This window comes from Cydia fagiglandana, chromosome 3 (genome assembly GCF_963556715.1).
Source record: "Cydia fagiglandana chromosome 3, ilCydFagi1.1, whole genome shotgun sequence".
NCBI classification, from domain to species: domain Eukaryota; kingdom Metazoa; phylum Arthropoda; class Insecta; order Lepidoptera; family Tortricidae; genus Cydia; species Cydia fagiglandana.
In genome coordinates, this window is record NC_085934.1 from 6,377,748 (window position 1) to 6,401,208 (window position 23,461).

A 23,461-nucleotide genomic window follows, 5' to 3' on the forward strand; every position below is an offset into this window, starting at 1 on the left:
TGATTTTATTGATATCAGTGTATGGCTTGAGATGTCATCTTTAATGTTGTAGTACATTGCTTTATCTTCCGACTTTTGGTTTGGTTGTAAAACCCAAATAATCGAATATTTTTTTACGTAATTTTTATTTATTTGTAAATTTCTCTTAAACTGTTGCATATTTTGGTACACTTTGTATAAATAAAATAAAGTTTATTTAATTGACTTTCATTTAATACCCCACACGTGTATGTGCTATGCATAGTTTGGGTGCAGTATGCAATATTCGCAACGAAGCGGGAGTCATTTTGATGACGTCATTCCGCTGAAGTAGATGGCCGGCGCCGCCGTCTCCCGGCAGTTTTGGAGACCCAATGCCATGCCCAACAACATACTAAAAGTTGGTAGCGGTTTCCGGCTCTGAACTATATTCCCATAAGGCATATGACTAATAACCCTGCGATAGTCCTTATTATACACAAACCCGGATATTGTCTCTGCATGCAGCCCGTGGCATGGACAGGAGCTCGATGTACCCTGCAATTCATAGAACCGACAAAAGAGTGTGTTGGCTTCCTGTCGTCGATCCCGTACTCGCCTCCCCAAATATCCGGGCCATCATTATCCCAAGTATGGCAGACATAAAATAACAAAAATTTCAAGTAATGACGCTGGCTCAGCAATCTTTTATAAAGGATCCTGGTCTCCAATACCAAATAACGCCAGTTCTTGTATAGCTCAGCCTATATTAAAAGGCCGAAATACAGAGCTCTTTTCCACTAACGTCCAGTTTTTTTGCGGTTACGGTTTTCTGCAGGATCCAATTTTTTGTAGTAGGTATGCGTGCAAGTGGCCCGCAAAGAGAATGCTCGTGTGAACGTTACAAGATTAGCACGTATTATTAGCACGTATACTCCTACGACGAGACAGGGAGAACGGGATCCTGTAGAAAACTGGACGTCAGTGGGACTCGAGCTCTAACAATAAAAATCAATCAATGGTTATAGTATTTCACGTCACTTACGTAGGTATTATAAGCACAGAATTAGTAAGTAATAGGTGTAGGTAGATTCTTAAAGATAGATCACCAATTACAATGGAAAAGGTATTAAACATCAGAAAATGAAACGTAACATTTATATTGACATATCTAGTGAGGTTTTATTAATTGGACATCATTAAGTTTCGTCTAATTCTAAACAAGAATCCTAGCGGCAAAGTTCCTTTATCGGATTTCCGAGGACGATGCCCCAATTCGAGGTGATACTCAATTCCTTTGTGCGTTACCAACTAATAAATAAAGTACATTTTTACTGGGTTATCTAAACGTTCAATAATTTGATCAAGAGCCCTTCCATTGTTTGTTTTATGAAGTAGCTCAAGTGGATACTTGTATTAAATAGTAAGTATTCCAAATACTTTGACATCATTTAACTAAAACACGACATAAATTATTTTAATTGAATTGAGTTTACTAATAAAAAATTTCGTCGGATTACCCAAATTGGCAAAAATATAAAAAAAAACTACATCATTTATTTATCTGTAGGCCAGGCCATGGTCCATATTTTAGAAAAAAAAAATCGTTGGGATTTGTTTGTTCATTTTACACGACAATTAAAATTAGATTTTGGTGCTACTTCGTCTTTTCGTGTCGAGGTTCCTTTTTAGTGTTCCGTACAAAACTTGGTTTTAAACGATGGAGCGCGGAGCTACAGAAATTTAAAAAAATACTTTCTTCTCTGATACAAGGTAAAGGTAGGCATGAGTCATTCAGATAAGTAACTGGTTATCTTTATCAAAAACCTAAGTAGATTTTGTTTACTGATGCTAGAGCTTTTTTATTTAAGCACATGTACTTAGAAGAGCTTAAAGCCACTAGGGATCATTCAAAATAGACTCACCAGCTGCAGTGTCCAGCGCGAAGCAGCTGCTGCGAGACTTCACCACCGCACCAGGAGATGGACCGTCAGGCCATTCTATTCGCTCCTCCATAGCCTTAGAGGCGCTTCTCTTAAATTGCTCCAAGAAACTGTCTATTTGCGTCTCAATGCTCGTTGGAGAATTAGCCATCGTTTCCACCGAAACACCGAAAACAAACACAACAGCACAATCCTTCCCTTTACGGAATTTTACGCATTTTGGGTCGGAATTTATTTCCGACCACCATAAATAAATAAGGATGCGTCAATATAATTCGCATTGCATAATTTTCTCGTCATCTTAAAACCGAAATCGTTCATCGACCCGGGTTTACGAACGATGACATCAAAAAGACCGCGGACCATGAAAGAAACTAGCGCATTGGGTACCGAAGTGATTTTACTACGGATACCGTTATGATATAGATATACGTATATGGTACGATGTCGAAAATAAAGCGACTCCCACCGACATCTATCGATCCCGCGGAACAGCTGATGAGCGCCAGTGCTGCCAGAGTTAAATAAACACCCGTCGAAACTTTATTATCATGCTTTGAATAATTTGTTTATAAAAATCATTTTCTATTAATTGAATTATTACTTCAGCTATATTGGCATGTTTACCTGCTTTTTATTGCTATGTTAATTATTTGCTGGCTTTGTTCGCTTAATTTTGCTTGATGTAAACATTCTTCAAACTTGCTTGTGTGCGCAGATAATGACGTTAGAGCCTTGCATGTGTGTATGAGTGTGTCGGTGTAGGACCGGCGCTCCGAGGGGGGCTCGCGCACGCTTCGTGCATGCATTTGCGAGTGTTGCGCGGAGTGCGCGTGTAGTTTGTGACATTAGGGGTGACTGGAACTGTCACACGCGAAACTACACCCTGCTTCAAAATGTCAAGTGAGTCCTTTTAACCATTTTTTTCTAGACAACAAGTTATTTAAGTGCTATCAACATATATTTCCCAAAAAAATAAAATTTTCTTTAAATTTTTAAAGATTTTTGATTGAAAGCATGAAATAAATATTGAGTAGAGGTTATCGTATTATCTTCGTTGAAATATGGGGTATCTTATTTTAAAAATATTATGCTGTTACGTTACGTACCTATTGTCGTATTTATATCCAAAAATCGCATGGAATTTAATATACGCTTACCTAATTATTTTAAATAGGCAGTTGTTTCAAGCTTGGGTACGTTATGTGCCTAATTACTAAAAAGTGGTCTATATATTTGTATTACCTACTTAAGAATGACATCCAACTCCAGATAATTTATTCATGAATTTTAATTTATGTATATCATTTCCTTCACATATATATTTATATATCTGGTAAATGTAAATATCGCCAATCCATACCGCGTAGTCGTCTAATTTGAAAAGAATAATTAAAAGGTTTCTATTAAATTTGAATTCATAAATTTCTATTAAATTCATCCCATCTTTATGATTTGTTTGGCCTGCCTGACATACTTAGGTAACGATTTTTTTTATTTTTCTGAGGCGACGTTTGTTATGTGTTAGATTTTTCCGCCTACCCACTATTTGATATTTTATGTATTAAACTTTAGATTTTTTTTATAAATAATTTTGACCGAAAATTCATTTATTATTGACCGTAGCAAAAGATCAAAACTAAATTAAACAATCTGCTAAACATAAACAATAAACTCTATAGGTATCTGTATTTGGTATAAGTATTTAAGTAGGTAATATGAGAAAAATCTCACACGGGTTATAACTATTTATAGATAAACTATGAATTTAATTTTATTCTCTAAAGATAACGCAAAGCCGCACAGTGCAGTACGAGTAAATAAACACACGCTATCTGCTGTACACATTCATAATCAACACTATATACCTACTCGTATACCTAGGCTTTTATCACACCGTATTTAGCAAACGGTCTTGACCCTGACTTTATATTTATACGCATAGGCTGCAGATATTGTTTTTGATAACTTTTTGTATTAAATTAACTACATCCAAATACTTTCTAAAACCGTGCGTAGATACTGAAAGGACCCCTGAATTTTTGATCAACGAAGACTGGCAGACGCCAGTGGGTAGTTCATAATTCCACCTAAAAACGTCAAAATTCTTATCTCTCTCACTACGTTTCTTAATAACCGTGATCGTGCTTATCTTCGTGATCAGGGCTATAACCGCTAAAATCGAAGTTCGCAAATTGCGGGCATCTTTCTCTGTCACTAAATAACGCCGTCATTGGAGTACTGAAAAGCTTTATACCGACAAGTATCGTTGGAATCAGCATGGTCTACTGATTATCAAAATACATGTTGTCACCTTCTAAAGTGGTGGAGTGAGTTTTTATGACGTCACAAAGTCGGCAGTACAAAGTTTTCAACTTTTTTCTTTTAAACATGCCATGTGGGTGATGTGTGGGGTACTAAATGAAAGGGCTTTGTGAGTAGATTACAAATATAAAACATAGTCCAAAGGGGTCCACTGGTTACCAACTACTGAAAGGATTATTCTATTATTATTGGACATATGACCTAACACATAAGTGTCGCAGTAACTTAAGGTAGTTTTCGCGGAGGTTGCGGTCGCACTGATATTCAACCCCGGCCGCAGTCTCGTCCGACCCGATTGCGGCTGATCTGGCGCCGATGATGGCGATGATACAGTATACACTCAAGTCAAGTGCAACAAACGATCTCATGTCTAAAAGATAAATTCAGATGTCTTAAAAAATAAGGAACCATTCAGAAAAACTGGCCTAGACAATACAGTTACCAACCTCCGACTCTTGCTTTTGATTTAGTTTTTGCTGACGAAATGTCAAATTAATCTGCTACATTGCCTGCGTAATATTCAAATTCTGTGGTAATTTTTTAAATGATCGCAGTTTTATTCGTGAGAAAACCCACTCATAAACCATAAAGCTAATCCCAATATTTCCAATGAATTCTCCAATCCACGATCGCGATAGATAGTCGCTCACTCGTTAAAATGTATCGGCGGTCACTAGGTACTTAATTCGCCTGTGTCTGTATGAGGCACAGTTAAAATAACGTACAGAAATGTTTCCTGTAGGTACTTACTGTAAATTTGACAATGTGACTGTAAGTTTCGATACGCTATTAGTAATTGATAAATACCTGTGCACATACGTTAGGGCATGGCGACCAAGAGCAACTAATTAAAAATATTCAGGGCATTGTCCAACCTCCATAAAATATTAACGACCTCTCATGAAAGCAGCGCATTCTCAGATTACCGGTACTTGTCTACCTACTGCATTCTCCTACTTTACCCTACTTTCTCTATAACCTATACAATGATCACTAGCTCTGTGACTTCAGCACTACTGAATACCTAAGAGGGACACGAATATAGAGACATTAGTAACACAACCAGAACACGTCACTTAGCGTGTGCAGTTACGGATCACTAACGAATGTAAACCAGCAATAAATAAATATTCATATTTACTACAAATTTAATTAATTCCTGATTTGTCCGGCTTAATGTCATGCGGCATAATATTGAAGATGAATGGGTTTTCGATTGCATTCCTTTATTCCGTTTAGCGGTCGACTGCCCGCGTGGCTCCATCCCGCCAGACCGGCCGCACCTAAATAGAAACCGCAGGGACATTGCTCCCGACCCACGCCTGATCCTGCCTCTACTCTCGAGTGCCTTGTTGGGGTTCCTTTTGACATGCTTCGTGTTAATAAATAGATCAGCAACCGTCTAATAGTGGTACGTTACCGAACTATTCTGCAGTCACAACGCGATTCAGTAGCGTCAAAATAATATTTTCACTGCCGAAATCCGATTTATGACTGAAACCTTGGGAGGTTAGTAAATCGAAATGCGTAGTTGAAATTTCAAAAACAAACATCTTGTGGGTGCAGATTCCTGGTCATTAAATTGTGGCCTCGACTGGCGGCATTTCCTATGCCAAAATTAGTTGGTGTTACATATAAATTTTTCAGTAGTTGATGCTCCAGACTTCCAGAGTTGACGTAGTTTTGCCCGCCCACTGCATCATCATCATAAATACTATCTATGAATAGATAGATGGTTGTATGCCTGTATGATGCTAATATCTGTCGATAAATCGTGTCAAAGCACGATTTGAAATGAGTCGTTGACACTGGGCGCTACAGTTGCATGTGGTGGTCGTCTAACGAAGCGTAGGCTGAGCCCAGAAGACTGATGTATGTATCGGTTTAATTGTGGAATGCAAAGGCGTCGTCAGCCCGCGCTGAGTATCTGACGCTATCCAGTGGTTTTATTTTCAATTTTATTTGTGTCGCGCTATTTTGGACCAGCGTGCGGCACTTGTCTATTACAACATGCGAGTAGCCCGCGTCCACAAACTTCAACACATTATTCACGTAAATGCTTTTCTGAATACCATACGTCTGACTAGACATAACATGATTGTGCATTCTAAAACGATAATCAAAAGGCCATTCTGATTTTTTACGATAGTCAAACCTCGCTAAAATAAACTCTAAAGTGATGTAGTGATGTTTTTAAAACATTAACATCTCGTCCAATTGGCATTACAACGAAAACATGTAGTTTGATGTCATTATAGGTTTTTAGGCATAATTACACTTAGATGTAGATAGGTATAAGCCTAATAAAAAGAAACTTATCAATTAATAAGTAGGGCGTCAACGTCAATTATTCTTTTCAATTTCAACGAGCGCTAATACTACACGTGTCGGTATTGACAGCGAATAAATTGCGCGCAAACGGACCTAGGCGCCAATCCCGTCCACGTGCCAACTTCCTACGTCTAGGACCTACGCAGTACATCCACACAGTACAGGAAGATAAAAACGCATTAAATATACCCTATCCCAAGTCGAAAACGCAGAAATACGAATTTGCGTAACACTTCATTAAAACGCGATTTCCAGCTATTTTAGACTTCTGCGTCTTTGGCACCTAAGGAGAGCGGTGTTGGTCAGAATCAAATGTTGTAATTCACGGCTAAATTTAAATGCGTAATATTTTAAAAATATTTTGACATTAGGAAACTTGTGTTTCAACCTTGAAAATGCGCGTTGTAACAACAATCAAAACAAACACAACGTTTTATTTTGAAATGTTTTTCAGAATTCATTTGAAGAGAGATCGGGTTCCTACACAGCTTTCTATATAAGGTAAACGTAATACTAGTGCTCGACATGCTAATGCCCAATAGATGACACCTAGCTGTCACCTCTATTGGCAATGACTTAAGTTTCAAGATGACATGTACTGGGACCGCGTCGAGCACCAGTACGTTTACCTAAATGGTTACTAGAACTGGATATTTTCATTGTATTATGCGGATACATATGGAAGCTGAGGTTTTATGGCTTTTTGAAATCGTTAACTGAGAAATAAAATGATACCAGTAGAACATCTTTGCACTTGCAAGCAGGTATCTGCGTCTTAATATTTACGCCACGTCTATCATTCCACCATGCAACCGTGAATTTTAAACTAAGCCGAACTCATTGATGGAGTAAACTTGAGGTACGCTCAACATGCAACCTATTATACCTATCTTAGCAAATAATTTCATGTTTTGAGTAGAGTAGATTCGAGAGCGGCGTTTATTCGTGACAAAAATAAAATAAAACAACATGTAACACAATAACATAAACACATTTTGCTTAGGTATGTGTAGAAACCTATTCTTATATATGTCGTGGCCAGGTCATAGATGTTGATCATTTCATTAAATGCCATTTTAGGTTTCAGCTTTTATGATATGGCCAACCGATCATTTCATGAAATGATTGCCATATCATGAAATGATCGAGTCTAAGATTCACAAGGGTGCAGTTAGGGTTATACTTCAAATATCTTGTCTACTAAACCAGACTCAGTATTAATAACGGACTCCCCTATTTGAATTGAATGCAGGCCTCTACGCCCACTTGAACAGGAATAAAGCTCAATCATGTTCAAACATTAATGCATTAACATAATTTCTACTTAGCAATACACCAGCAAGTCCTAGGAATTAGCATTTTAGTATATCGGTAAATTGCTGTCAGGAAAATAATGTTTCGTTGGATTAAAATATTAGTTTTCACTGATTAAAATTTACGATAATGGCGCAAACTCAATAGGAGTATTTCGGTGTAGGAAATTTAGTCTGGCTGGTCGCGGGGTCCTGGAATTTCCCCAGACTGCCTTTCCACAGCCTTCATCGCTTTACTGTTTTGGAAGCATAAAACTCAAGTAAAATGATTCCAAATACTTTTTTAACGTATTGTATGTACTTGTCCACAGACCGAGCATGGGTGACGCTGGCCACAAACGACTCCTACGGCCTGGGAGCACTGGTCTTGGCACACTCCCTGCGCCGCGTTCGGTCCACGCACTCCACTGTGGTCCTCATCACACCATCAGTTACTGATGCCATGAGGTGATAATGATAACCTACGTTATTCATTTCCAAGTGGATTCCGGTAACAATACCAATGGGAGCTACCTGACCCGGCTTGATTCGTTGTCACCTGATAAGGGCGCGTGAGGCGCGTCGCTTGTCAAAGTTGTCAATAAACGATTCGGTGGCGCAAAATGGTAGCGAAAGCGAAACTTATCTTTATCTCGTTGCAAACCGACGTGATAACAAATTATATCGATATAAGGAATCCAAATAGGGATAGGCCACTACCTCCCAAATGTCCAGAACTTCAGACTAATTAATAATGGAAAATTAATAGACCAACATTATTAATGCTTTTTGGGATAATGATTTCCTGCTGGATTTTGGATTTACTCCAATGAGAATTAATTAGGTGACCGAGTGACTAATGAGCATTTGAATGTTTTAAATGTCACATCACACCGCAAGTATTTACCAGATTATATTTCAAAGTCGTGGGTCTTACAGGGTCTAAGTTATTTTCTGTCTGCCATTAGAAATAAATGTTTTTCAGGTAGATATTTTTAAAAGAGAAAAGCTACAGCCATGCTTAACCGAGTTAGCAAGGACCTCGTTAGTCAACCTATTCATTTTAAACCTCCACCACCTCCACAAAATAACTTAAGATTTATTGTAAGTGCGTGCTACACGCTTTTCCCCGAGTACTTTTAATATTTACGAGGGCTCCGTTCGTCGAACATAAACTCCAAAGCTGAACAAACTGTTCTCAGAATGGCATGGTAATCTGTACAGAAGGGAGTTTATAGAAATGGGAAATGGGCCTCTGTATTTAAGCACTGAAAACCTCACTCGTACTAATGACCTGCAGCTGCAGTATATCTCAAAAAATGTATCTCTCTTCAAAACCATAAAATGGTATTTGTTAATTCCATAGAGACCGTCTCCGCGCAGTATTCACGGAGGTGGTGACCGTGGATGTGTTGGACTCGCGCGACGCGGCCCACCTGGCGCTGCTGCAGCGGCCCGAGCTGGGCATCACCTTCACAAAGATCCACTGCTGGGGGCTCACGCAGTACGAGAAGTGCGTGTTCCTGGATGCTGATACCCTGGTAAGTTGGCACTGTTAGCTGGAGTCCATCTTCGTGGGCCTATGCAAGGGAGCCGCGACACGCGACAGTAGGTATCGAGTAAACGATCTTTTCAAGAATTAATACAAGAAGTTCACTGTCTGGCGAGAAGTGACTGTTTCTGAGAACGAAACGAAAATGTAAGACGCAGACACTGTCAACTGTCACTTAAATTATAGGTACCCGTATTTTGTGATAAAATGTAACTGCTCAAGGTACAAGGTCAAGGACAAATAGCATCGCTAGCTTATCTCAACGTCAAACACTAAGGGGTCATCCATTAATTACGTCACACCAATTTCTAGGTTTTTTGACCCCTCCCCCCCCCCCTTGTCACACTTGGTCACATTTGGCAAACCCCTCCCCCCTAGTGTGACGTCACATTTTTTCTACGAAATCGCCAAATCGAATTAAGTAAGTACCTAAGTATTATTAATATTTTATCAAAATATTTTTGACGATATAAATATTAGTAATTTTATAACCCAAAACTGCTTAGGAAAGAAAATTAAACGATTAAAAAATATTTTCGTTTTAAAAACTTGTTATTTAAATGTACAGCGAACTAAATAATTTAAATAAATTTTCGGTTACTGATGAAGTTAAAGTGACGTCACAAAGTTTGTGTCTCCCCCCTCCCCCATGTCACAATATGTCACATTTTCTTGACCCCCTCCCTCCCCCTAAACGTGTGACGTAATTAATGGATGACCCCTAATGAAAATAAGTATTTTTTCAATCGCGCCTTCTTATTTCAAAACATTTACTAGATTAGGTATATTTATAGGTTTTTCTCGATATATCGCTTCCTATCATAGCGGATAAAATAATTAAATAGATAATGAATTTTTAGCGCCTAATGCCTATACGAATATAGATATCTTGGCTCTGCTTGGTTCACACATATTAACATATAGCTATACATGTACATATACATGTAACCATAGCGATTACAGTAAACACCCTAGTCCGTTTTAAAACTGCGATTTGGGAAAAGAGGTTTGGCTGGAAGGTTATATTAACTCCTGTTTCAGAGTACCTAATGTAACCTACACTAGCTTATTTTTTTCTTTCACCCACCGAGCAATGACTTACGAAACGGAAAGGCGACGCTCATTAACCTCATTGAGAATAATTTCGATAAGCTTGTGGATAACATATGTATAAAAGTCAGTGCATTTTATCTTCCGCCTACTCTTAAATTTTGTGACGATAACAGTAGATTGTTTGCGTTCCCCTGACAACACAAGTCAATCACCTATTACATATTTTTTTTATTTAAGTAATTAATATCAGTGAGTTTCTAATTTTACCATACAATCATGCGAACTACGGATGTTATAAGTCGCATGCTTATTTTTTTAATCGAGCAATATAAAAGTATGGTTGAACGGTTTTATGCACCTATCAGGACCAGGAAACTGATAGAGATTTAGAGATCAAAAGATTCATTCAATAAAACTTTATAAAAAAAAAATCCTGTAATAAACAATAACACTTTTTTAGAAATTAAATAGTAACAAAAATCTGTGCAGATCTATTTATATGTATAACCTATAGCCTCAGCCCTCAATTGATGTTAAATTTTCAACAAAGATATTTGAAAGTGGTGAAACAAAAAAAAACAACGGGTTGCACTCCGGGAGTGCCGGCAGAAGTGAAAACTCAATGACATTGTTTTAACAGTTTTTCGATCAGGTCACGTGTCCGTCTTACGAATTTTCAATCTGTCGAATCTGTCGGTCACGTGACCTGTCGCGAGTTTATCATTTTTTCCCCATCACAAAAAGTGCACAGCGCCGCTAAAGAAGTTTTCACTTCAAAATAAAATCTACTTATGTATCCGTTTGGGGGCTACAATACAATATACATATACCTATCTCACAGCCAGACACACATGAAGCACATATTAGGTACATTTGTACAATATCTTGGAATGCAAGACATGGATTAAATAGATGATTAAACATATATGAAAGGCTATTAAGATAATACGCTACAACCGCACACTACACTGTTTTTTTTTCTTCAACAATCACACGAAAGTCGTAAATTCTATTTCGACAGGCAATTGTTTAGACTATAAGAAAGTCAATGTTAGGTACCGGATGTGGATGTTAGCGTAACGCGAGATGACGGCCCGCATAACCGTGGCCCACATATTTGCTCCCGACTTTTTGGACCCGCTCCAAACATTTACACTTTCATTCTATGATTTTCATACACCACATGTGTGACAGAAAGCGTGGAATTACATATCCTCGTGTAACAAAGTCTTTGGGTCAACCGTGTCTGAGAATCTGACCCAATTTTTCTGACATAGTTTCAGGTGCTTAATTAGGAAACAACAAAAATGATGTAGGTAAAAACATGACTTCGATGCGTGTGCATTATTCAATTTACCGACCGTTTCGGTTCCAATAACAAAACAATGAGATAGTGTTTCAGTTTCATTGACTTGTGCTACGTTTTTTTTATCGCGGGTTATTATGTCATCTACTTATATCGGCGTTCAGATAAAGGCTTCTTAAACAGCTTATGTTTTTGCGTTCACGTGCGACATTAGTGTTAGGAGTGCGCTAAATATTTATCTTGATTCAGTCGTATGATGTCCCTCATTACAACCACGTGGGATTCAGGTCTCGTACAGACAGCAGCAGAAGTTGCTAAGCGGGTGGATGTAATGGATGTTCCAAATTACTCTGACACGTTCTTATTCTCTTAACAATGAAGCCGCGTCAAGATCATTTTGAACACCTCGCCCGCTTAGCAACTTCTACTGCTGACTGTACCTATTAAAATTGATCTTCAGGCGTGGCGATTTCTCCACCCTTAAAACGAATACTTGTTTCGTTACATTCATTGATTCGTATTTGCATTGCATGTTATTGCCTGGCATAATAAATTAAGTGGCACAAAAATAAAATATTTCATCGCACCTGGCGTGTTGGGAAACCTGCATATGAAAGTAGAAATTCGTGAAAGCTGACTCGATGACGCGAACCGGAAAATGACAAGCATTAAACAATTTAATTAAAGGGAAAATTAAGTTATTGTATATAGCCGTAAAACAGATAATTTAATTGCCTTAACATGACACACAGTAATTAGGAAGTAGTCATTTAATATCTAGTAGTAAAGTAATTTATTATTAATGCATTCGCAGTTAAATAATAAATCGTAATTTCTACAGTCTCTTTTACTGTTACTATCTTATCGGAAGCATATTCTTTCAAAGTCATTGGTATACTGACCTATCGAACTGGCCAGTCAAATCAGTCTCATCAGGCAGGCGCCTTACGCATTGTATGTTTTCTTTCACTCGTGAGTCGGCCACGAATACTCACGAGGCAAAATAAAAGCTCGGCTAATCAAGCGCGGTACTCGCCCGCAGAACTCTCAGGATCGGCGGACCTTACCTATGTCAATGCAAAACGGCGCCTACCTATACGAAATGTCAGTTAATGTGGACGATGGTATAGTAGAAACAGACTGATCAGAAGCTAACCTCGAAACTCTTCGCAGGTGGTACAGAACTGCGATGAGCTGTTCGAGCGGGAAGAGCTCTCCGCGGCCCCCGACGTCGGCTGGCCGGACTGCTTCAACTCTGGCGTGTTCGTCTACAAGCCTTCCACGGAGACCTTCGACGCGCTCATCAAGTTCGCGCAGGAGCGCGGCAGTTTTGACGGTAATATAACTTTTTTGATCCAAAGTTCCAAAACTCATGGTACCTCGTCTATTTAGACCAATTTAGAGAAGTTTATCATGATTATGGAAAGGAATACGAAAAGAATTGACCTCTCTTACTTTTGTTCTCCTTGTGATTCGTTGTTGGTCACAGCTCCAGAGGTTTGTAAAGGAGATGCTTATTGGAACTGCAAACGTAGTAGTAAAAGACGAATTTAATTCCCGTTAAGGATCTCTTTCATCTTTTGCAATTCCAATTGCGAAGAAATTCTTATTTTGCTAGTTATAAAGACAGATAAACAATATTAAGTAGGTAGGTACCTACACCTGCGTTGTAAACTTTGTAAATTACTATATTATAAAACATGCTTAAACATGAAACATTACGGTTATCAAGTCCCAGCCAGTAAAACGTAAAGATTACGGCCAAAGGAGTGTCATTCATAGTCAATGGACCGACAATATGTTGCATCTATTATCGGACGCTGTGACGCAGTGCCAGTATCAATCTTGTTTATACTATCTAGAAATATCGCTACTAGGTGCATATCATCTGTCGTCACTATGATTGGCAGCTAAACCGACATACGCATATTTTCGGACTGTAAATATTTATACATATATTGAAATAGATCGCAATATATCACATATTAGGGGGCCTAGCACGTGATTGGCGCGACAGTATCTCGCGACGAGGTAGACTACCCGTCTCTCTTTTGTTAACATAGTTAGAAAAAGACGGGTAGCCAATCATGTGCTTGGCCTACAGGCTTGTCCAGACCTGCAGACACATTAAGATTCTGTTATAGCACCAATTATATTCGCAGATAAATTATATAGTATCACCGCCTTGACATTAACTATTAGCGCCACTTACTTGTCTGCCAAATGATAAATGCTATTTGACGAATGAAAAGTTGTCGCTATTTGTTATTCAATAAGTGCTTGTAATTATTGTACTACACAGTAATAACAACAGTCCTTATGTCATCGCAATAAGGTTAGAAATGACCATTTAATTGTGAGGACGATAAAACGGTGAACATTGGAAGTTGAGTTCAAAAATCTAAGTTATAGGTAGGTACAGGCAGGCCTGAATTAGTAGGATTAAAAAAACGCGTTCGGATAAATGAACAAAAAACAAAAACTTTAGAAGGATAGGTATTATAGGTAAGCATTCCGCCTATTTTTTTTAGCATTAGAAAGAACTTCGCAGAAGTTAGCTTGTGGTTCTAAATCTGGCACTTTTAGCGTTAACAATTTGAAGTAAATTATATGTATTGACCATGCTACATTAGATAATTCAATAATTATTAACAATTAACGAGCCTGATAAAAACTGCACGCTTGCTTCTGCGGAGTTCTTTCTAATGCTAAAAAAAACAAACTATAGTGTTGTATTGCATCTGTCCAATATATCGGTCCAACAATGTCATTGCGTATCACTCTTTCATTAAGCAAAATGTGAGACAAAATAAATACGCATTGAACAAAGAAATTGGACAGGTGGAATATCACCCTTAAAAACTTTTAGTTACACAGTTTTCTTTCTACCTCCAAATGCTGTCGCCAGGTGGCGACCAAGGCCTGCTGAACTCCTTCTTCTCGGACTGGGCGCGCGGCGACATCAACAAACACCTGCCTTTCCTCTACAACGTCACCTCAGCTGCTTTCTACTCCTACCTGCCGGCACTCAAACAGTATGACATTATTATTTGTTTGTAAAGCACCGCCTGATAACTAATTACTCTAATTAGATATTTTTTTCTGATGTATTGTTTGTTTTGGAGTCGCGAGAGCTGTATACTTAGGGTTGCCATAATTAGTCGGAACTGATAAGGGACAGTGACCGGTCGACAAAATACGGGACAAAAACGGGACCAGTAAAAATACGGGACGTGATACTTAAATACGGTGACAGTCCCATATATACAGGATGTATGGCAACCCTATGTATACTCGAGGGTACACCTGGAATGTATATTGCCCTTAAGCATCTTAGATGTGGCTTTTTGTTTGGACCTATCTATAGAGGGCGAATTACAGTTGGCCGGAAATATTAACTCTTAACACTCTTAATAGTCCTTCGACCCTCTTCTTCTTTCAATTTAAGAGCTGGGCTCTTGTCGGTGCAGCGTGATGAAGATAATTTGAAATCAACGGAAAACAAAATGATCGAAATAAAATGACGTAACCTCTTAGGGTCCAGCCTTACAAATGAAAAATCTAACATTTGCTAGGTACCGATATTTGAACCTAAAATAGAGTTGATTATGCGTTGTTTGAAAAATCAAAACAAAGCAAAAGCGACTCTGTTACAATTGAATATGATTTAAATTTCAACGAACTGAAGAAGTACTATAGGTAAGACCTTAGGCCATAGGAGGGTAACTTTGAACTCAAAAATATCTCAACAACTCCCCGCACCTTCCAGGTACGGGCAAGACCTAAAGATCATCCACTTCATCGGCGCGGCGAAGCCGTGGCTGCAGCCCTACAACTTCGAGACGCGCTCCGTGTCCGCGCCCGACCACCTGCAGGGGCTGCTGCAGCTGTGGTGGGACCTCTTCGTGGGCCAGGTGCACCACCAGCTCGATACATCCATGGTAAGTCTGGCGCACAGTATTCTATGTATATTGATAGAGTACGTCCGAGCGTTTCTTTTATTTTTTGGCATTTTTATATAATGTGACCTTTTTTGCCACTTTTGTGTTATTTCTAGTAAAGATCGCGAGCCCTTTTTATCCTTAAATTTCCATGTTTTTCAAACTTTCCGCTTTTGTTACCGCCATACAAGGTATATGGGGAAATGGTAACACAATAGGAAAAAACTACAAAAGTGGCAAAAAGGTCACAATATATAAAATTGGCAAAAAAAAGAAACGCTCGTCTAAGCTTACTCTGCACCGTCTGGGCAGTGATTAAGTGTGATAGCGCTACTATACGCGTCATATTCTCATAGGGATGGAAAAGCAAACTGTCAATTAGATTGTCAAATTCAAGATAATAAAGTGCCATCGACGAAAGCGCTGTTATGTTTAACCTAATGGCCTATCCACCTAGATTTAGTTTTTTTTTTCATTTGATGTTTATAGTATCGTACCACACATTGTCGTTTGCCAAGTTGGTGCAGAGTTTGCTTAAACAGACTGTAGTAAACATTTAGGGATTTGTTGTTCAATTTTGCTCGTTATCTAATGATGCATAATGTTTCTTATTGTGCTCATGTAAAAAAAAGGTAGTTGTAGGTTCCATATTCAATATTTTGATAACTGTTAGCATGGAGATTGGTGAATTATTTGACATTTATTTAGAGTCCATTTTGTTCTAGAATAATAATGAATAATGTGTTTTAACTTACCTACGACGTTATTAGACCATAGGACACAGAAAAAATGCTGTGAGTAGGATAAAATTCACACACTAGTAATGTTCCTATTACTGAGATAATGCAGATATTTTATTGTATAGGTATACCTATGTGCCTACACATACCTTTTGTATGTAGGAATACTGGTATATTATATACAAACTAGATAGTGAAAAGCATTGACGCTATCAATACAAAAACAAATACAAAACAAAATATACCGATTTCACAGAATTTGCGCTCGTGCAGGGTTTGTTGACAATCTAATATTTGCATTCCTAAGTGTGAAGTCTGAGACCCCTTCTCAAAACCTGTCACATACTTCGCCGTCTAGAAACTGTACCACTAGTTGTTTTAAAAATGTTTCGGGTTTGGTGTGGAAAATCAGTTTTCTGGACTCAGTGTATTGAATAATGAATTCAACTAATTGTAGTTGAATTCATTATTTACTTCATACGACGCTAACTATTATCGAAGATTCGTTGATTATAATTTGTATAAGATGTGTAGTCTAATACAGAGGAATATAGTTTTTTGGTTTAGCAAATCAAATTATGCGGTAACTCTGGTTATCAAAAGTTGGCGACCAGTTGAGTTCATTTATGAATTGTCAAACAACAACTTTTCACAACCAGAGTTATTTATTTCTACATTAGGTAATATTAGTTGTTAAATTAAAAACACGATTTTTAATTTAAAATTTAAATTACATTTAAATTAAAGACATTTATTGCAAATGCAATTGACAATACACATTAATTGCAAGCAATAAATCTTTTATATCATACTCGTAATTGTAATGGTAAACCATTACCTACCTAGTGGTAATACTTCGGTCACATTCTGCCTGTACACTCATGTGCGTGCATCTCGATATCGAATAACTGCAATCAATCCGCTCGCGGTCGGCCGTGTAACCGCCAACTGACGAGTCCAGTAAACCGACCCATTTCCACACCAAACACCGATCTGAACTGTTCACCATGTTTTCCAAGCATTCCAACCAGGACGTTAGTGTTTCAGAGGTGAGAATTATATAGATACCTGTAGACTAGACGCATCAGACATATATACAACCTTATGCACAAGTTTGAGTTTAGACTAGGTTTTTAGCATAGTGCTTGTTTGTTGAGTGACTAAATACCGCTTGCATCAGCTTAGTGCACTATTGTCTTTAGCACCGTTTTTTTTCTTTTATGCTGTGATAATATTTCCCCAAAATACTAACATTTTTTAAGCCTGTTTGCTGCACGGATTTTTGAAGCTGTCAATGTTTGGGATATACATAGTTGGTGTTGGTATTTTGGTGAAATTACCGCGTTGACTAGATAAACATACAGATATAATATTTTGTCTTTATTTTTGATTTTTGTGAGTTCTGATAACTGTAACTCCGTTTAGGTACAGATGATGTGTTCTTTAATATCGACTAACGTTTATGAACTTGTTATTTGAAAATAAAAATCCGTATGTTTATTTAGTGATGCGGTCAGTATTGACCTACTAATAATCGCTTGGACAAAGCTCCGTGTATCGTGTTTGTGAAGCTTAGTTCAAGCGTGTGTGCATGCCGCCCCACTGAGTATTGTCACTTCAACCGATAGGTTGAGGACGTTGAGGTAGAGGCCCCCCCGATGCCCCCTCCGGACGCCCAACATTACGAGCCCAGCTTGGACCCGCGATCAGAATTCCGGTGGCACCACCCGGACGCACAACTCCAAGACGAAGCGGTAGCCGACAAACCTGACTTCACAGACTTCTACGATCCCTGGCAGAATTACAAAGGAAACATCCCGCCCAATCCAAATCCGGAAGTCTCGGATGATCACAAAGCAGTGAGAGACTACGTGTGGGAATATAAAGCACCGGCACACACCGACGCGTGGCAGCCGCCCGCCGGCTACCAGCACGACACCCACTGGCACAACGAACCCCACCAACACACGCACAGCCACGACCACACAGATCACTCCTGGGACCATTCTCACACTCACACCCATCACACCGACGAACACCACGGCTGGTACCATCAATACGAGGCAGGTCAACCTTTCACGAATCACGAAACCCCGCACCATCATCATAGTGAAGACCACCACAATCACGGGCAAACTCACGCACAGTATCCTCATGATCATCACTACGATCACACGAGCCATCATCACCATGATCATAGCCATTCTGAACAGCCACACGAATCATCCAACTCGCAGTGGAGCAAAGGTTTTGATCACACGCAAGTAGACACTTCACGGGTTCACATAGTACATCACGTTCACATAGATTATGATAACGAAAGAGAGAACAGGGAAGCCGGTGTGCCGGTGGCGATAAAAGACATGAACGGCGATGCCTCCGAGACCGAAAGTTGTGATCATGAGGATATAAAACCGAGGCACCCGTACGACAACTACTATCTAAAACATATATCCACTATTGATTCGTACGGACGAAAGATCTGTTCTCACGAAATACCTCCCCTCCCGTCGCCGTCTTCATCAGAGTATATGACTCCTGACGATTCAGAAGAGGAGGACGAAGCGCTCGAAAACCACGCATCTCAAGTAAGTGCATCCCTTCAGTCAGACGTCTCAGGTATGTATCATCTTCAAACTTCATCATTCAAAATATCACGGACTCCCGCCAGGTAATCGCAATAATTTACAAGTAAGCTACCCGTTTGACAAGCTTCGCATGCTCCGTACGATTTGTGTATTTAGCACGCCACTTTTATTAACCTACCTCCCTATTCACTCTTTCGGTCGAGCTCGGACTCGGAGTAAAACCACTAAGGTAACGTTCTATTTCAGAGCGGAGTGGCGGGGAACCTGGCGCGGGTGGTGCCGGGCGCGGCCGCGGGCGAGGCGCTGGACGAGCTGACGCGCCGCCAGGGCTGGGAGGCCGGCAACATCGACTACATGGGCGCCGACTCCTTCGACAACATCTGGGCCAAGATCTCGCAGACCCTCAGCCAGCCGAGGACGTCCCCGCCCAAGGACCAGCCGAAGCGACCCTCTCCTCCCAAGGAGGCGCCGAAACAGCCCTCGCCTCCCAAGGAGGCCCCGAAGCGGCCGTCGCCACCGAAAGAGCTCGCGCCTAAGCAACCGTCCCCGCCTAAAGAGGCCCCCGCGGAAGCGAAGCCCGCGGAGGCCCCGGCGGAAGCGAAGCCCGCGGATGCCCCGGCGGAAGCGAAGCCCGCGGATGCCCCGGCGGAAGCGAAGTCCGCCGAAGCCCCGGCGGAGGCCAAACCCGCCGAAGTTCCGGCCGTGGAGCCGGTCGCCGAGGCGGCAGGTAAACCAACTCCCGTCTCTCCCGCCGCAGAGGCTGCAGCCCCGGCCGCGGCCGCGGCGGCGGTCCCGGCGCCCGCGCCCGCCGTCCCCGCGGCGGCGGCCCCCGTTGAAGCGGCGCCGGCGCCCGCCGCCGAGCCGAGCAAAGAGGAAAGCAAAGAAAAGACTGACAAACCCGAAGTTCCTCCTACGCCGCCGGCGACGCCGAAATCTACCCCGGAGCCGTCCACTCCGGTCGCCGAAGCGCCAGCCGCCGTCGAGGCGTTGGCCGCTGCGGCCCCGGCGGCCCCCGCGACCCCCACCACCCCGGCGGCCCCCGCGACCCCTACAACCCCGGCGGCCCCCGCGACCCCCACCACCCCGGCGGCCCCCGCGACCCCTACAACCCCGGCGGCCCCCGCGACCCCCACCACCCCGGCGGACCCCGCGACTCCCACAACCCCGGCAGCCGCCGCGACCCCCCACAACCCCGGCGGACCCCGCGACTCCCACAACCCCGGCAGCCCCCGCGACCCCCACAACCCCGGCGGCCGAGCCGCCCGCGAGCCCCGCGGCCCCGGCGGCGGCGACGCCGGAGAAGGCGCTGGACGTGAGCTCCGCGTCCAGCGACAGCCCGCCGCTCGCCAACACGCCGTTGAAGGACGACGCGCCCGCCGACCCCGCCGCCAAATGTGAGTAGACCCGGACGGCTGCGACGACGGCTTTGCACTCTCATCTAGTTCATTTTGCAGTTTTCTAGACTTCTACTAATGTTTATGTTTAGCCGCATCGAAACGAGGCGCGGATCGAGAACGTGGCGAAGAATGAGGATCGTGCTAAAAAGAAATTCGGCTGTAAGATTACGTAGATCGCTTGGAAGATCGCGCCTGTTACGTATTCCAAATTAGTAAAATTAAACTAAAATATTTGTATCAACAGTTCGGACATCATTCAGCTTTTTATATGTTCATGTTCATAGTCAATTGCTGTGGGGAACATTACTCATTCAGTTCAATTCAACTCGGGACTAATTGAGGAGAGTCTTTTCAAAAGCGCTTATTACTCTATGAACAACATACAAAAATAAGTCCTTTTGAAAAGACACTCCTCAATTATTGTCATGGGAAAGGCATCTCTTTCTTTCGGGTTTCATGGTTTCATAATCCGGTACGAATGCGAATCCTCGTTCGGTCGCGCCTCCTTAACGTCTCGATCCACAACGCGATGCATCCACATGTTTTTTGTGCCGTTTTGTGATGATTTTGGTTTTATGTTGATTTACTGAGCATACGTTTCAAAATTCGTTGTTATTTCACCCAGCTACCGAGGAGGCAGCGCAAGAGACGCGGCTTTGATAGATCAGGTAATTTAACAACTTGCACTTGGAACCGACGCAATATTACCAAAATTCGCACAGACCTATTACGTCTAGGTCGATCATTTTGAATCTCACCGCCCTTGAAACTCGAATAAACGACGTCATTTTATTAGCGGATGTTGGGTTGAGTCCAAGTGGATGAAATAAGTAGGTACGTTTGGTCAACGACTCAGGACGCTATTCTGGGAACGAATGTAACTTCAGATTCTCCGCGCGGGGCTGATGCGACCGTATTTACCCTGCAATTAGTAGTCGATGCTCGAATTGCAGAGTGAACTTGGCTGCATGTTGCGTGATGCACTTCACTCATCCCAGGTTGTTGCACTTTCGACGCAGAAAGTGCTGCGACCTCAAATTTGTTTTATTTGCTTTACATGTTTCACACATTGCAAGGAGCATTCTTCAATGCTTACTCATTCGTGACACACATTTCTTTTATTTTTTCCGCGCACAGAATACACTTCATTTGTAGAACTTAGTTTTAATAACTATAATAAAATTTGTCACCGAAGTCATTGATGATTATCCTTGTAATGCGCTTCAGTTCTCCGCTAAACTGACACCGATCTAACTTTCCGCCGCACAGTTTCTCTAACACGCGCTCTGTTTTCCCTCGACTTTGTTCCAGGCCCTAACCGAGCTTGCTCTCTAATGTGACGCCATACTAACGCCACGCCTAATACGAGGAGAGAATAAAGGGGATTTGGTTGTAGCGGAGGAGCGCGAGCGCAGGAAGAAGGTGGAGAAACTTCAGCTCAGCCCGCCGGCCGCCGCCGACCCGCTCGCCACGCCCGACTCCGAGCTCGAGGACGCCGCGGCGCTCGCGCAGTCTATCATCGCCTCGGAACTCACTCCCACAGACCCTCCCGCACCCACCCCCGCCTCGCCGGTGTCGCTCGCGCAGATCGGCGTCAAGCCTAAGGGGAAAACCACTGCTGCACAAATAGAATCTTCCGTGGCCCCGGCCTCACCTAGCGCGGAGGCGCCCGCTACGCCAAGCGCGGCGGTGGCCTTTACACCGAGCGCGGCAGCACCCGCTTCGCCAAGCGACGCGGCACCATCTACGCCAAGCGCAGCAGCGCCAGCTACACCGACTGCGGCGGCACCAGCTACGCCAAGTTTAGACGCGCCCGCTAAACCGAGCGCGGTGGCACCCGCTACGCCAGAGGCGGAAGCGCCCGCTACCCCAAGCGCTGTGGCACCCGCTACGCCGGTGACGGAAGCGCCCGCCACCCCTAGTGCTGCGGCACCCGCTACGCCTGTGGCGAAAGCGCCCGCCACCCCTAGCGCTGCGGCACCCGCTACGCCTGTGGCGGGAACGCCCGCCACCCCAAGCGCTGCGGCACCCGCTACGCCTGTGGCAGAAGCGCCCGCTACCCCAAGCGCGGCGGCACCCGCTACGCCAGTGGCGGAAGTGCCCGCTACCCTTAGCGCTGCGGCATCCGCTACGGCTGTGGCGAAAACGCCCTCCACCCCTAGCGCTGCGGCACCCGCTACGCCTGTGGCGAAAACGCCCTCTACTCCTAGCGCGGCGGCATCCGCTACGCCTGTGGCGAAAACGCCCTCCACCCCTAGCGCTGCGGCACCCGCTACGCCTGTGGTGAAAGCGCCCGCCACCCCTACTAGCGCTGCGGCACCCGCTACGCCTGTGGCGAAAGCGCCCGCCACCCCTACTAGCGCTGCGGCACCCGCTACGCCTGTGGCGGAAGCGCCCCCTACCCCAAGCGCGGCGGCACCCGCTACGCCCAGTACGCCAAGCTCGGAAGCACCCGCTACGCCGAGCTCAGAGCCTTCCACCCCTAGCGCAGAGACACCCTCTACCCCTACCACGACCGAGGCACCTAAGGATGCTCCTAAAAAGAAGGTCATAAAGAAAGTAGTCAAAAAGGAGGGCGATGCCCCGGTGCCGCCGCCGCGCAAGAAGGAAAAGAAACCCAAAGAAAAGTGAGCGCTCGCCACTCGACAGTTCCTCTGTGCCATATTTTGTAACCTCTCTTTTCTACTTTAATTGTTACTTTTAAGTTTATTTAATTTTTGAATAATATGCTTTCATGTGCCGCGTAACCCTAAAGGTACTAAGTATGTGAGATATTATTGTGTTACATATTTGCATCACACAATCATATTTTGTACTTTCTAGTCTATATAGCGCAGTCGAGTATTGGTAGACGCGTAATTGGATATTTATTTTGTCTTGTACACGATGTTTAAAAAACCTACTATAATGTTATTAAATCATATTTTGGTTATTCTTTGGAATAAATTGTTAAACCAAAGGAGTTTTATATGAGACGTATTTATTGAAACGAAATTATTGTAATTTTGTATGAAATTAAAGTCTATTTTGTATTA

General features: G+C 42.4%; 2 protein-coding genes across 2 annotated transcripts in view; one reads left to right on the forward strand and one right to left on the reverse strand.

Annotated features, from left to right (window-relative positions):
• The window catches only part of LOC134679922 (guanine nucleotide exchange factor DBS-like), a 156,283-nt gene extending 153,914 nt beyond the window's left edge, over positions 1–2,369 (reverse strand). Inside the window, exon 1 of the mRNA XM_063538868.1 lies at positions 1,884–2,369. Coding sequence (XP_063394938.1) covers positions 1,884–2,052 — 169 coding nt within the window. The 5' untranslated portion in view covers positions 2,053–2,369. The remainder of the gene's footprint in view (positions 1–1,883) is intronic.
• Positions 2,370–2,646: 277 nt separating this feature from the next.
• LOC134680431 (mucin-2-like) lies at positions 2,647–23,461 on the forward strand. The gene is made up of 11 exons (XM_063539563.1): positions 2,647–2,804; positions 8,182–8,317; positions 9,216–9,390; positions 12,934–13,096; positions 14,669–14,795; positions 15,530–15,701; positions 17,461–17,490; positions 18,070–19,029; positions 19,276–20,169; positions 20,201–20,423; positions 21,823–23,461. Exons 1-11 carry the CDS (start codon positions 2,798–2,800, stop codon positions 23,055–23,057), a joined length of 4,122 nt encoding a protein of 1,373 aa, XP_063395633.1. The 5' UTR covers positions 2,647–2,797; the 3' UTR covers positions 23,058–23,461.